At 53.2% G+C, this 13,581-nt stretch overlaps 1 protein-coding gene and 1 long non-coding RNA gene across 8 annotated transcripts in view; one reads left to right on the top strand and one right to left on the bottom strand.

Annotated features, from left to right (window-relative positions):
* The first annotated feature begins 275 nt into the window (after window positions 1-275).
* On the top strand, window positions 276-11,305 carry LOC118021828. Its single transcript, XR_004682311.1, has 3 exons — window positions 276-557; window positions 9,537-9,632; window positions 10,243-11,305. It is a non-coding gene; the product is annotated as an uncharacterized LOC118021828 (long non-coding RNA).
* CIITA (class II major histocompatibility complex transactivator) overlaps window positions 2,621-13,581 on the bottom strand; it is a 45,890-nt gene continuing 34,929 nt past the window's right edge. For 3 of the 7 annotated variants that reach the window (XM_035022267.1, XM_035022271.1, XM_035022272.1), the window contains exons 12-20: window positions 13,214-13,372; window positions 12,483-12,554; window positions 9,532-9,612; window positions 8,880-8,972; window positions 7,369-7,455; window positions 5,218-5,301; window positions 4,968-5,051; window positions 4,185-4,282; window positions 2,621-3,714 (exon numbers count right to left, since the gene is read on the bottom strand). In XM_035022267.1, coding sequence (XP_034878158.1) covers window positions 4,207-4,282; window positions 4,968-5,051; window positions 5,218-5,301; window positions 7,369-7,455; window positions 8,880-8,972; window positions 9,532-9,612; window positions 12,483-12,554; window positions 13,214-13,372 — 736 coding nt within the window. In that variant the 3' untranslated portion in view covers window positions 2,621-3,714; window positions 4,185-4,206. Of the gene's footprint in view, window positions 3,715-4,175; window positions 4,283-4,967; window positions 5,052-5,217; window positions 5,302-6,843; window positions 7,148-7,368; window positions 7,456-8,879; window positions 8,973-9,531; window positions 9,613-12,482; window positions 12,555-13,213; window positions 13,413-13,581 lie in introns of those variants that run through there. The other 4 variants (XM_035022268.1, XM_035022269.1, XM_035022270.1 and 1 more) reach the window with 4 other exon arrangements.

The raw sequence follows: 13,581 nt of genomic DNA, 5'->3' as shown, positions 1-13,581 counted from the left end.
GGAAGTCTGGGAAAGGAGCCCTTAGGCAGGATGTCGCATTCCACAAAAGGTGGAAGAGTCAGGACCTCCCCAGCTTGGGACCCAGCAGGGCTGGGAGAGTTCCCCCCAAGCCAGGCTGGCGGGGGGTCAGGCCAGAAAGGCCAGGGCCAGGCTGTGGGGCGTGGTGGCCAAGGCCTAGTGGCCTTGATCCCAGAGATACGGGAGGCTTGGGTGGAGGCTCGGGTATTCCCTGCGTGCCCACAGCGCAGGGAATCAGGAAGGGAGGGAGCAGGTGAACGGGTGAAGTTGGGTCGACTTGCAGTTTCATCAGAAAATAGCCGTGATTCTCATTCTGCACAGTGCCCGATGCTTCTCAAAGCACCCTCACGTACACCGAGTTACACAAGGCACAATGTTTGGCTCCGTCGTGTGGGTGAGGACACAGGCGAGGGAGGGTCAAGCCCCCCGCAGAACTCCAGAGAAAAAAAACAGCCCCAGAAACCCTCGTCTTCCTGTGCTGCTAAGAAAGGGCATGAAGGGCTGTGAACAGAACACATCTGAGAGGCCCAGGAAAAGAGGTGAGCGGGCGAAGGGAGAGGTTTCTGATGGGGGAGAGGCCTGAGGGGAAGCAGGATTTATTTAGTTTATTTTTAGTTTATTCCTCTGGGCATCGCTCCCCGCCCCCCCCCCGCCCTCCCCCGCCCCAGCAAATGGCTCTCAGAGAGCAATCCCAGCACACTGTGCCTGTACCAATGGAGAGCCACCCCTCCATGGAAACTGAAAGGCGAGTTGGCATCTTGACTCCCTCCTTTACAGGGGTGTGGCCTTAGGCAAGTCCCATCTGTGAAATGGGGACAGTAATTTACATACCTCATAAGATGACTTTGTGCTAATAATTACAGAGGTGCCCCGCTGGGCTGACATCGCTCCGCATCAGGACTCACAGCTTGGCAAGCAGAGTCCACACTGGTTTGCAACCCCCATTTGCCCCCTTGTTCAGGTGCCTTTGTGCAGTGCACGGACCACCCAACCACACCACACAGCCCTGCCCAGGGAGTTTTTCTAATTTACTAAAATACAAGACTTCCCAGAGCAGGAACCTTGAGCATTTTATTGAGTAGCCCACTGTGTCTTCTACATATTTGTGGAATGAACAAAGCACATAAGCAGAGTTGTGGTGAGGATCATTCATTCCACAAACGTTTCTTGAGCACTTACTATGTTCAGGCACTTTGCAAGGTACGGAGGGCACAACAATGAACAAAGCAGACAAATGAGCTGCCCTCTTGGAGCTCACGTCCTAGGACAAGAGCAGACAACCACAACAAATAAGCATGAAAACAATAAAACAATGACCAGTTTGGAGAGTGGGGGTCGGGGTGTCTATTTAATAGGATGGTCTGGTAGACCTTCCTGAGGAGCTGTCATTTAAACCGAGTCCTACAGGATCAGAAGTTGTCCAATATGAAGGGCCTAATAACATTCCAGGCAGAGGCAGGAACAAAGCACAGATTGATACATAACAAGGACAGCTAGCAAGTATTGAGCTGTATGCCAGGCTCTTGCTGTCAGTGTCTTAACTCCTTGAATCTCTGCATAGTGAAGAAGGTACTGTAATTATGCCCATTTTACATACGATGAGACTGAGGCACAGAGAAGTAATTTGCACAAGTGGTGAGCTGGGCACTGAGCCCACGTGGTCTAGCTCTGGAGTCTGCTGCTGGCCCTAGGCTGTGGTCCCTTTGAGCAGGAAGGGCTTAACGTGGTACTGGCACAAAGTCGTGGTTGCTCATTTTTACTGAACACCTACTATAGCCCTTCCACTGTGATGAGCACTTTACGGGTATCACCTTATTTAGTAAATGGTAGCTGTCGTATAAGAAGTCAGAACTACGAATAACCATGACCTCGGACTATTAACAGTTCGTCATCTCGGAACAACATCTCTGTGATGGTGCCCTCCCCACCTGGCTAAGGGGCGCTCACCCCTGTGGCTGCACACACGGGAGTCCCTGCAGAGTGATGCCCATGCTATTTAAAACCCAATCCTGGGTCAGAACGCCCGGTGCCCTTCACAGCGGGGCCAAGGCAGAAGACAACATCCTTCTCCACAGGGACTGCCAACTCGGCAGCTGGGTCCAAATCCCTCTGATCCTCCTGACCCCTTACTCCCACTTTCTGGGAAGAGGAGGAGAGTCTGGGAACCGGCCACCAGGGCTGGTGCCACAGAGCTGCTGCCAGGAGAAAGCCAGTTTGTCCCGAATTGGGACTTCTGACCAAGCAGGCTGTGCTCCAGTAAAAATAACCAGCTGAGCTGGCAGCCCTCGGTGTAGACAGCAAAGCTTCCAGGTCCCTTCCAGGCTCGGCATGGCCAAGGCAAGATGCCGGCTCAACTAAGAAGCGGCTCCCAGGTTAGAACGCCAAGTCAGACAGAGGCAGAGGGAAATATCCCCTCTTGCAAGGCTTACGGGGCATCAACCTTCCCGAGCCCCAAATAACAAATACGCCACTAAAGCTTGGGATGCCGTAGGAAGATCCTGTCTGGAGAGACAGGACTTGGGCCACAGTGGATTCTGCCGGGGGGCCAGGGGGCGTGGGGAGTGGTAGGAGAGCCACGGCCCCTGTCCCACGGGACAAAGAATATGGAGCACGAGGTGCTATGTGACTCGAAAGGCTGGGTCATGAAAAGGATACCTCTCTCTGTGGTCTCTGTCTCTATCTCCCTCTTCCAGTTGGGGTGACCGCCCTTCAACCCAGCTGCCATGCAATGAGGAAGCCCAAATTAGCACACATGGAGAGGCTCCCCCTCTGTTGTCGGTTCCTTAGAGGAACCAAGGCTCCAGGCCCCCAGCCGGCATGGAGTCCCCGAGACTTCACGCCGCCCCCACTGACGCAGAGTGGGGCAGAGACCTGCCATGCCCACCGAGCCCAGCCCACATGACCGGCCTGGGAGCAGAATAAAGTCGTTTTAAGTCACTGCATCTTGGGGGGAGTTTGTGATGCGTTCGATAACCGAACAGTGGGCGCCCCAAAACGGTAATCACGGTATAAACTCAAACGGTGGACATGCCCGTGAGATTTAACAAGCCCTTTATAATGTAGTGAAACACAACACAAGAAATGAAGGCTGAGAGGCCTTCCCCCCTCCATTAGTGTACTGTCAGCTCTTTCCAGCTAAAGTCCAGTGTGTCTGCACCAGGCCAAGCTTTGGCCTCAACCAGGTTAGTGCAAAAACAGTGAGTCCTGCAGACACAAAGCAGTTGCCACTGAATCCCTGCCTGTCACAGTTTGGCAAAGGAGCAGGCGGGGCAGGCTGCTGGTGTCCGCAGAGCACCAAGCGTGCCCTATTAGCAGAGCAGCGTGGAGAAGTGCTTTCTCCCCAGGCCAGCAGGGACCTGGGGACGCAGGGATGGGGCCGCCCTGCTCCCCCGCTCCGGCCTGGTCACCACTGTCATGAGCGTCCCGCAGGGCCTGCCTCAGTGCTCCTGGGTGGACTGCAGCGGCCACTGGGCACCCAGCCCATCTGCCAGGGGTGCCATCGACCTGGGCCCCGCAGGGGGCCTGGAGCCGGGCCCAGGTCCATCCGCAGAGCAGGTCCTTCCCGCGGCTGGGTGGGGGCCGACCCTGAGTCGGCAGGGCTGGGCGCCAGGCTGCTTGGCTCATGGGCCCAAGAACAACTGTGTCCACAGATAACCAGTTCAAGGTCCAGCGTGGTCAGCGTCCTCAGAGAACATGCTGTGAGAGGTCAGGAGAAGGCGGGGTCAGAGAGCTTCAGGAGGGGGCCGCTGGACAAATGGACAGAGCGTTGTCCAGACTGGGGATGAGAAGGAATTGGAGGAGGGGGACATCACAGGCTGGGGAGGCACAGAAGTCGGGGGACATTTGCACAGAAACATGTAGAGCAAATTCCTATGAAGACCATGCAGGGCAGGTGGCAGGGGTGGCTGGGGGGACCTCTAGGGAAGTTCTTCCCCAAACTAAGGGCTGTGGATGCCTGACCATCCCCCCACCCCCATCCTTCCCCCACCTCTCCATGCCTGGCCACAGGCAGGAGGCTCAGGGCCTAGTCCCCAAAGCCTGTAAAGACACCTCCACCAATCACAGGTGGAGGCCCCAGGTGGTGCATAGTCTCGAGGTGCTCACCCAGCAGCGCCCCCCGCCCCGCCCCACCCCCAGTTCTCCCTGTCCAAGCCCACCTCGGTTACCTCATCCCGGGCATCACGGAGCTCATCTCAGGCTGATCCGTGAGTCTAGCTGCTGCAGGTGTTCATGGACACCAAACGGGATGGTGGGCATCCACATCCTACAACAGGTATGGCATGCAGGGGCCAGGTTAGAGGAGAGAAGGGGGCCCCAATTCTCTCCTACCACCCAGCCTAGACCCTTGGAGACTTCCCACCTGGCAGAACCAGACCAGTGTGGGGTTATAGGGATCGCAGAGGCCTAGGAGCCCCAAGACCCCTTTCTTTAGACCTGGTTCTACTACTGACTTGCTTTGTGACCTCCAAAAAGTTAGTTAGCCTCTCTGTGCCTCATTCTCCTCATCTGTAAAATGGGGCTTATAAATTCTACCCTAGAAGATATGAGGGATTATGTAGGTGAAAGTGCCTTGGAAGAATTTAAAGTACTGATACCAGACATCAGACACCATAGTGATGGGATAACACATAAGTTTGAACCATATGAAATGGCCAAATTTGCCAGGTCCAAAATAATAGAATATAAGTGATTTCATATCGTTGACCCTAATACATTGAGCATTTTCAGGTACCAGCCACTGTTCTAAGATTAATTTGAACCTCACAAAACTGCTTGGGGGTAAATATTACCACTCCCATTTTACAAAGAAACTGAGGCCAGGGTGGCAAAGTTTGCTCGTCCAAGTTCCCACACTGGTGAGGGTGAGAGCGGGGTTTGAGCTCAAGGCTCACAGGAGCTGCACCCCTGGAAAGCTGGGGGCCCTCCACCCATAGAGGGCCAAGACTTACGCCAGTGTCTCCACATGAGGGCACTTTCTCAGGCTGGCAGCTAGCTGCTGGGCCCCAGCAGCCGTGAACTTGTTATACTGGACGCTGGGGAGAGAAACCCATCCTGGGGCCTGGCCCTCACTCGGGGCCATCCAGCCCCCGACCAAGGCCACCCCCGCACTCTCGACAAGCAGCCCTTCCCAGCCTGGCAGCAGGAGACCCCGCAGTCCCCCCGAGCCCCAGAGCCCTGCCACCCACTGTCCACACTCACTCCAACACCCGGAGGGACACCATGTCTGGAAGCACGTGTGCCAGGCTCTCAGCTCCCATGTCACAGATGCTGTTATTGTACAGGCTGCCAGAAACAGAGGTCAGGGCCCATGGGGATCCACGTCCAGGCAGATCCCTGCCCCATTTTACAGAGGGGCAACCTGAGGCCCAGAGACTCCTGGCCGAGATTTTCCCAAGTTCAAATCCCAGCTCCGGGGCTTGTGGCCTGTGTGACCTTTGGCAAGTTACTTAACTCCTCTGTGACTCAGTTTGCTCCTCCAGAAAATGGGCACGATAGAGTAATCGCAGGGAGGAGTAAATGAGTTCATGCTGGTACAACACCCAAAACAGAGCCCGGCACGTGAAATGACTAAATCCTAGCTGTGGTTATTACTACCCCCTGGGGCAGGGGATGAAGGGGGGGATGGTGACGGTTATATGAGTTACCGTAGATGGCATGACCAGCACTGGGGAATACTAGGGGAGAGAAAAAACCAGAACCACTGGGCCAGCACGGGTTTCTCAGTGTGGTCACAGCTACCGTGAGCAGCATGGTAAATAAAGCGATGGGTGTACACTTGGTAACAATCATCCCTTTAACACGCCAGGTGCTCCCGAGGTTCTCATTTCAAGGCCATGACTTCGCCATGACTCAGCTTCGGGGTAACACTGCAGGGCTGCATGTAAAAGCAGCAGGTCTACACTGCAGCAAAGCAGATGAAGGTTAACCTCCGGCATCTCCTGATGTCACAGGGCCAGAACCAGGCGGAGGCTTTACAATTCCTTCCTGGGGGCAGGGGGTCTTAGAATCCAGGGGGCTTCCCCCTCCTCCCACAGACAGAGGATTCTTCCCATATTTCATCGATGCCAAGATGTACATGTTCACATCTGAATATCATTGGGATCCAGATGTGTCTGATCATCAATGAATGCCATGGTTTAATTAGCAGTGTTTTCTAAAATGTCAGTCGTATCAGATATTGCCCCCATTTGCCCCATATGCTTCTCCATTCACAATGGAAAAACTCCAAAAGCCCTCTCCGGACCTATGAAGGTCTCCCTGCATATTCTGGCCTCCCCTACCTCTCCCACCTCATTTCCCACCTGCTGTCCCTCATTCTCTTTAGCCAGCCACAGTGGCCCTCCTGGCAAAGACAGAACTCTTTCCCACCTCAAGGCCTTTGCATCTTCTGTTCCCTCCTCCTGGAATGCTTGTTCCTGAGCACCTCCCATGGAAGGGGGTCTCCTGACCTCCTTGATGAATTCAGTACTCCCCATTGTACCCTCCTGGGCCCTTGTTAGTTTCCTCCCCCGTACAAATCACTATTTAAAAATATTTTGTTTGTACATGTGCTTATCTATTAGGCAAGAAGCTTGAAAGCAAGGGAATATTTGTTTTGTTCATAGCTGAATCTCTAGTTCCTAGCACAAGTACTGGCCCATGGTTGATATTAGAGGTAATTAGATGCCCTGCACAACTCTGGGGAGTGACAATCACATAGACTATGATTTGCACAATACACAACCCATACAGCTGCACATGGTGACCCTGGCTGGAACGATAAACGGTGGATGCGTCAATAACTAGATGAACCAGATACCATCTCCCCTGGGAATGTGGCTCTGGCTGTCCTTGGCAGGGGATGAAGGCTGAGGAAGGAGTAGGAAAGCCTGGAGAGAGAAGAGAGCTGGCAAGGCTAAGCTGAAGGGCTGGGGCTCTGGTCTGAACTCCCCTCATCAGTCCTGGGACCACCAGGGAGGCAGGCTGGAAGTCATCAAAAGCAAAAAGTGCTATGCCAAGGCCGACCAGAAGGTGGCAGTGCAGGCACTGTGTGAGCTGCAAGAGCCAGCCAAGGCCGCCAATGCACGCACGGTCAGCTTCTAGAAACCATCACCACTGCACTCCAGAAAAGGCTCAGTCCTGCCATCCCCTGGGGAAAGAAGACCAATATTTACTGTGCACTAGAGCCAGGCATTGCGCCAAGCGCTTTCCATAGGCCACTGGGATGGTACCCATTTTCCAAACGAGTAAGCAACTTGCCCGGTTTGTCAGGTGCATTTCCCCAGGCCCTTGCTATCCTCTTGTGCGGGGTGGTGGTGTGGCTCTCCACCCTCCCCCAGCCCGCCAGCTTGGTGAGGGGGGCCCGCTCACCTCAGTCTGAGGAGGGACGCAGCCAGGGAGGGCAGGGCCTCGGCGAGCTTGCAGGCGCCCACGTCGGTGATGCTGTTCTGGGACAAGCTGCAGGGACACAGCGAGGGGGAGGGCTCAGGACCAAACTCTCACGCCCCTCCCCATCCGTGCCCACCCACTCCGGGGCAGAGCTGGGGAACTTTCACTTCCCCACAGGGTGGCCCGAGCAGCAAACACATGTCTGTCTACCTCGAGGAGAGTCGTGGGTAACAGGCTGATTCTTAGTAAATAGAAAGATACTGTGCCGCCCTTGGCTGCGTGGGATGTGGGGGTGAGGATGAAAATAGAGAGAGGTCACGCCCCCCACACCTGTTCTATGATTTGATATCATCCTTCTTTTCCCTTTGGACCACATTTCCCAACTAGAACTGAATACGTGTTCATATTATTTGTTTAATGGCAGGTCTGTTATTTTGGTTACTATATCCCTGTACCTACATCAATGCCAAGTACATAGTAGGTGTTCGATACTTAAGTGGGTGGGAAAAAGACAGGAAGGAAAGGTAGGAGAGGGAGGGACAAAGAAAGGAGTGGTGGGGGCGGAGAGAGGATCTAGCTTACCCACAGCATCACCTAGAATACTATAAATTACTGGGCAAGTCTCAATGTCCTACAGTCAAGGAAATTCCAAAGTGAACCCTGCTGCCATCCCGGGCCCAGTTATGAAGCAGAGCGTGGACAGACTTTGATGATCCCCTCCACGTTCAGTAAACAATCATGCAGATCCTCCTACATCACATCCATCCACTTCCCAAAACCCAGGACAGGTGTTTTTTGAGCCCAACGCCGGGTTTGAACTCGCAACCCTGAGATCAAGACCTGAGCTGAAATCAAGGGTTGGACGCTCAACTGATTGAGCCACCCAGGTGCTCCTTTTTTTTTTTTTTAAATAAATATTTACTATTTTGATGATAATGTTTTAGTGACACATCCTAGTCCGTCTCTCGTCTCACACCGCCCAGTGTAACTTCCTCTCCTTAAATGTTATTTACGTTCATCAGTGTGTGCTTCATAATCACGGATTTATTTGTTTGCTTGTTTACGAGGAGTTCACTGAGGTCAGGGGCTTTGTTTGTTCTGTTTAAAGCTGGGTCTGCGGGTGCCTGGGTGGCTCAGTTGGTTAAGCGACTGCCTTCGGCTCAGGTCATGATCCTGGAGTCCCGGGATCGAGTCCCGCATCGGGCTCCCTGCTCGGCCGGGAGTCTGCTTCTCCCTCTGACCCTCCTCCCTCTCATGTACTCGCTCTCTCTCATTCTCTCTCTCAAATAAATAAAATCGTCAAAAAAAAAAAAAAATCTGGGTCTGCAAGGCCCGGAATGGTGGCTGCACATAGTAGGTGCTCCTTTGGTATTCGCCAATTAAATTAACAAATGAGCGTTTGCGCGTGATTCAATCAAGAAACAACTGAATGGGTGAGTGAACGGAAAAACACAAAAACCCAATGCAGCAGGAAGGGCAGCTCCAGCACTCACTTGAGAGTCTCCAGGGCCCTCAGCCGAGGGAAGGTGGCTGACAACTGCTCGACACCCTCATCCCCGATCTTGTTCTCACTCAGCGAGTCCAGGCTGTGGGTGGAATCAGACAGAGGGGCCATCAGCCCACACCCAGGAGGCCAGCCTCCTCCCACCCCCACCCCCACCCCCACCCCCACCTTGGACACACCATAGGCAAACTTTCCAGAGCAAATCTGCATCCCCCGGGGGCTGACCAGTTGGCCAGCCAGGGGACAAGGTTCTGACTCCCCACAGACATGAATCCGTTTTTTGTTTGTTTGTTTTCCCTGGGAGCCCTGTGAGCTCTGGCAACTTCCTTAACCCTCTTGGGACCACAACTGTGCAATGGGCTCCTGCTCCCAGATGGAACAGCATGGGAGCCCAGGGAGGGAAAGGAGTTCCAGAGGTCACAAAAGGACTCAACCTTTTTTATTCTTGGGCATTCTCTCATCTGTCCTCCCTTCCCTGCAGTGGGGTCATCTGGTCCTTCCCACCAACCACACTGAGGAAGCCGCAGGAGAGAGGGAGGGAGGGAGGGTAGGACAGAGAAGGTCGGTCCTCCTGTGTGCACCTTCGCCAGGGGCAGGGTTTGAGGTTATCAAAACCTGAGGGTGCCCGCGTCCATACTTACTCCAGATGCTGAAGTGAGGAAAAGGCCTCGAGGATCCTCACCAGTTTGGGAAAAGCCTGGGGGCCTAAGACAGAGCCCAGCCTAGGAGGCAAAGAGCAGAGGTAAGACCCCAAAACTGTCACGGCTCCTCAATGTGGCACCAGGGTGGGGTGGACATGTCACAGAAGGCACGTCCAGTCTGAGGCCACCTCCCCTCCCTGCCCCCCAGTGCCCTCCCTCCCTTGATCCCCACTAGGTGGCACCCCAATCCCTTCTGTTCTGGCCAGACTTCACTGAAGCCCCCCAAGAGGTAGCTTGGGCTCCTGGCCTGGGAAAGTGTTTCCCAAATTCCAGCCTGAGGACCACCACCAGTCTTGAGAAAAATGACTTTACTTATCTGCCATTACATTTTTATTTTTAAATTATTTTTTAATTTAAAAAATTTGTTACTTAAAAAATAAAAATAAAATAAAATAAATAAATAAAAATAAAAATAAAAACAAGAAAATTTCTACACCCAACGTGGGGCTCGAACTCACAACCCTGAGATCAACAGTTTCATGCTCTACTGACTGAGCCAGCCGGGTGCCCCTGTGTCATTACATTTTAATAACAAATAAAACCATTTATTGAGAACTTATTATGTGCCAGGCACACGCGGGGTCCTTCACTCAGATGTCATTTCACCCTCACAACTCTGAGCTAAGGGCACTTCGTATCCCTGTTTTACAGATGGGGAAACCGAGGCACAGAGGGATTAACTAATTCACACAAGGTCTCACAGGCTGGATCAGCATTTACACCCGACTTCCAGGGGAAGAAAAATAAAGACAGTGCAGGGCTCTTTTGTTCTGCTTTTAAAATATGGTTAAACGGGACTCAACATAAAGAACTGTCTTTTATTCTGAAATTGTGTCCTTTGGAGTGTTTTTGGCACGAAAATGTTCATTCTTTGATAAAATTGGTGCCAGCAGGGGCTATTTTGCTTGTTGGAATGAACACACTTGATAAACATGAAAACATGGTAACTGCATATAGTCCTTCAAATTTACTCCAAAATATTCTCCGTCTTTGCAATCTCAAAGTCTGGGAACTTCGAGCCTCGATAAAAGGTCATGAGATGGGAGTCCAATGGCTGACTTAAACCTGGGCCCTACCACGTGGCTCCCATGGGGCCACGTGGGCAAACCCCTTCAGCTCCGTCTTGGTCTCCTCAGATTTGGCCCCTGTCTCATGAGCCTGTTGGAAGGATTACAGAGTTCGTGCATCCAGTATTGACTGCTCGCCCATGCGAGCCTGTCGCGGACAGGGCCGTGACAGAACAGACAGAAATCCTGGCCCTCGTTCGTGGAGCTGACAGTCCCGTGGGCAAGACAGATAATGAAAGAAATCGGTAAATTATCTGGTGTGGGAGATAATCAGTAATACAGAGAAAAGCACGGTGGCAGGCGAGGTAGAACTGTACTTTCAAACATGGGAGCATTTGGCTCCGTGGAAACCAGAAGGAAGGGAGAAAGTAGTGGCGTGGGCCGTGCGGATATCTGGGGAAGAGCATCATGGGCAGAAGGCGCAGGCAGTGCAAAGGCCCTGGGGCCAGACCCTGCCTATGAGGTTGGAGTCCAGCAAGGAGACCCCTGGGGCTGGAGTGGAGGGAGCAGGGAAGGCAGTACGGGAGATGGAGGAGGCCTCTTCAAGGGCTGAATCAGGACCCTGTCCCCTCGCAGAGCACCTCACGGGTTCTGAGCAACCAATGAGACTCATCTCCAGGCCACTGGGGCTTGCGTGGTACCGGGCGCAGTGGCTGGCAGTCACACACCCAAAATAGTCCTTTCCTTCCTTCCTTCTTCAGATCTTTCTTGGGGCTTCTAGCCTGCAGGTGGCTAGTCTCCTGGTTCTGGGCCATTCCACCTCAATGCTGTTGTTCCCCAGAGCACACTTCCGACCTCCATCTAGGGGCTTTTTAAGCTGAAAATAAGTTAAAGCCAGAAGGCGCCCTTGGTGATTGTTTTCACACATTTCCTCTTTCCAGCAACATTTTTATTTGTGCACAAATGTGGCACCTTGTCTCTGTTCCAAACCAGAAATGCTTGCCTTTTTCTGGGGTGCGGGGGAGCAGAGATCAGGAGGGGCAGGTAACTGGAGGGTGACCAGCTGGGGACCTTGGGCAAGTCACTTAACCTGGCTAGGCCTCGATGTTCTCATCTGTAAGATGGGAAGGTAGTGACTACCTCCCAGATCATATATAAATTGCACTGTGTGCACTGCAGGTGTTTAATAATTTTTTCCTAATTGTTAGGAGATTTTCGATCCCTAACAAAGATAGCACACGAATTTAGCTTCTTCCTTTGTTGGAACAAGAACCAGGCAAGCTTCAGCCCTTCGTTCACCTACTCCAGAGAGTCCCCATGGCCTCCCCGCCGCCCCACGGGCCACTGATCACAGCAGGGGGTAATTGTCCGTTTACACTAGACTTCAGGCTCATTGAGGACAGTGGCCTCAGTCAGTGGATTGTGTCTGTCCAATGAATGAATGGGAAGGAGCATGTTCACCAGTAAATGGGCCACTTAGCATCACACCCGAGAAGCTCCAGCCCCAGCCCTGACCAGCCGGGCCCCAGATGCTGGAAGCTGGTCTCCAAAGGGGCGAAGCAATAGGATAAGAATAATCTGGGGCAGGGGGTGGGCACCTGGGTGGCTCAGTTTGTTAAGCGACTGACTCCTGATTTCAGCTCAGGTCATGATCTCAGGGTCCTGGGATTGAGCCTCGTGTCGGGCTCCAAGCTCAGCACAGAGTCTGCTTGTCCCTCTCCCTCTGCTCCTCCTCCCACACACTCTCTCTCTCAAATAAATAAATAAAATCTTTTAAAAAAATGATTTTGGGGACCCCTCTCCATTCCCAGTGGCTCAGGCCCAGCTAATAATGCCGGGTAAGAAACCTCACGGGGACCCGAGACAATTCACTCCTCTGCTTACGCAAACTCCAGCTTCTTTAGATCCCGGACAGCAGGGAGCTCTCCAGCTGTGTCTTCCGAGGAATTCCTTGTCCTAGAGAGAAGGGGCAATGTTAGTGGGGTGCAGGCTCTTCGCCTGTCCCTGAGCCCCTACATGAGTGATTCAGGATGCCTGCCTCAAATTCCCGGGGAGGCCTGCCTTCCTTGGAGGCTATTATTGTCCCCCGTTAAAAAGAAATAGAACAGGATGTTACGAAGGCGTTCTTACGGGTTTCATGGAAAGCAGATGCTTACCACACTCGGCCCAGGCAGCACACGGTAGGTGCTTAAACAGTGGATGAGGACAGAATAAGAAACAGCTGTTCTATAGTCAAGTTTCTCTGCCCTCTGGACCTTAGTGCTTTGCCATCGATCACATGGGGACAGTACTCGTCCTGCCTACCCTGAAAGGTGGCCATCAGTGACATTTCTGTTACTAGATGCAGAAAGCACCTCCTCAACCCTCAGCAGGGAGCTCTCTGTCTGGCTCTAGCTGAGGACAAATTGGGTTCATGATGGCAGGTTTTGAAGGGCACGAGGTGATGGGTCCTGGAGGCTCTGCCCTGCCTGCTGCAGGAGATTCTGGGCAGCCTGGGGGAGGGCACGGGATCTCCCCAAGGAGAGGAGAAGCACCAATGGTGAACTTTAATGCTGGGTCCTGCCTGTCCTCAACCTGCATGGTCTGAGCCACCTCTCATGCCCTCTCCTCCTCACCTCTGGATCTGCACGAGGTTGCCGAGGTCTTCCACATCCTTCGGGGACTTGGCCTTGAAAGGCTCGATGGTGAACTTCTCCTCCACTGCCCGGAGCAGCTTGGTCTCCCCACGCTGCTGTAGAGACTCCCACAGCCCCACCATGTCACTCAGCGAAGCCCTGCGGAGGAAGGGCCTCAGACCCAGGCACAAGAGCCGGGCTAGACCATAATGGAGGGGCAGCTCCATGAAGGAACCTCCTATCTAGTCAGACGCTTTCTGTCCTCAGCTTCATCCCTACTTCCTCCAGGAAGCCTTCCATGACCACTCCAGTTCCTAATGATCGCTCCCTTTTCTCAGCCCCCCCAGTGGTTTTGTTTCCCTTTTTGC

Source organism: Mirounga leonina, unplaced genomic scaffold, assembly GCF_011800145.1.
Source record: "Mirounga leonina isolate KUSES-001 unplaced genomic scaffold, KU_Mleo_1.0 Mir_175, whole genome shotgun sequence".
Taxonomy (NCBI): domain Eukaryota; kingdom Metazoa; phylum Chordata; class Mammalia; order Carnivora; family Phocidae; genus Mirounga; species Mirounga leonina.
Note: the sequence above shows the minus strand (reverse complement) of the source record. Positions and strands in the feature narration are given on the sequence as shown.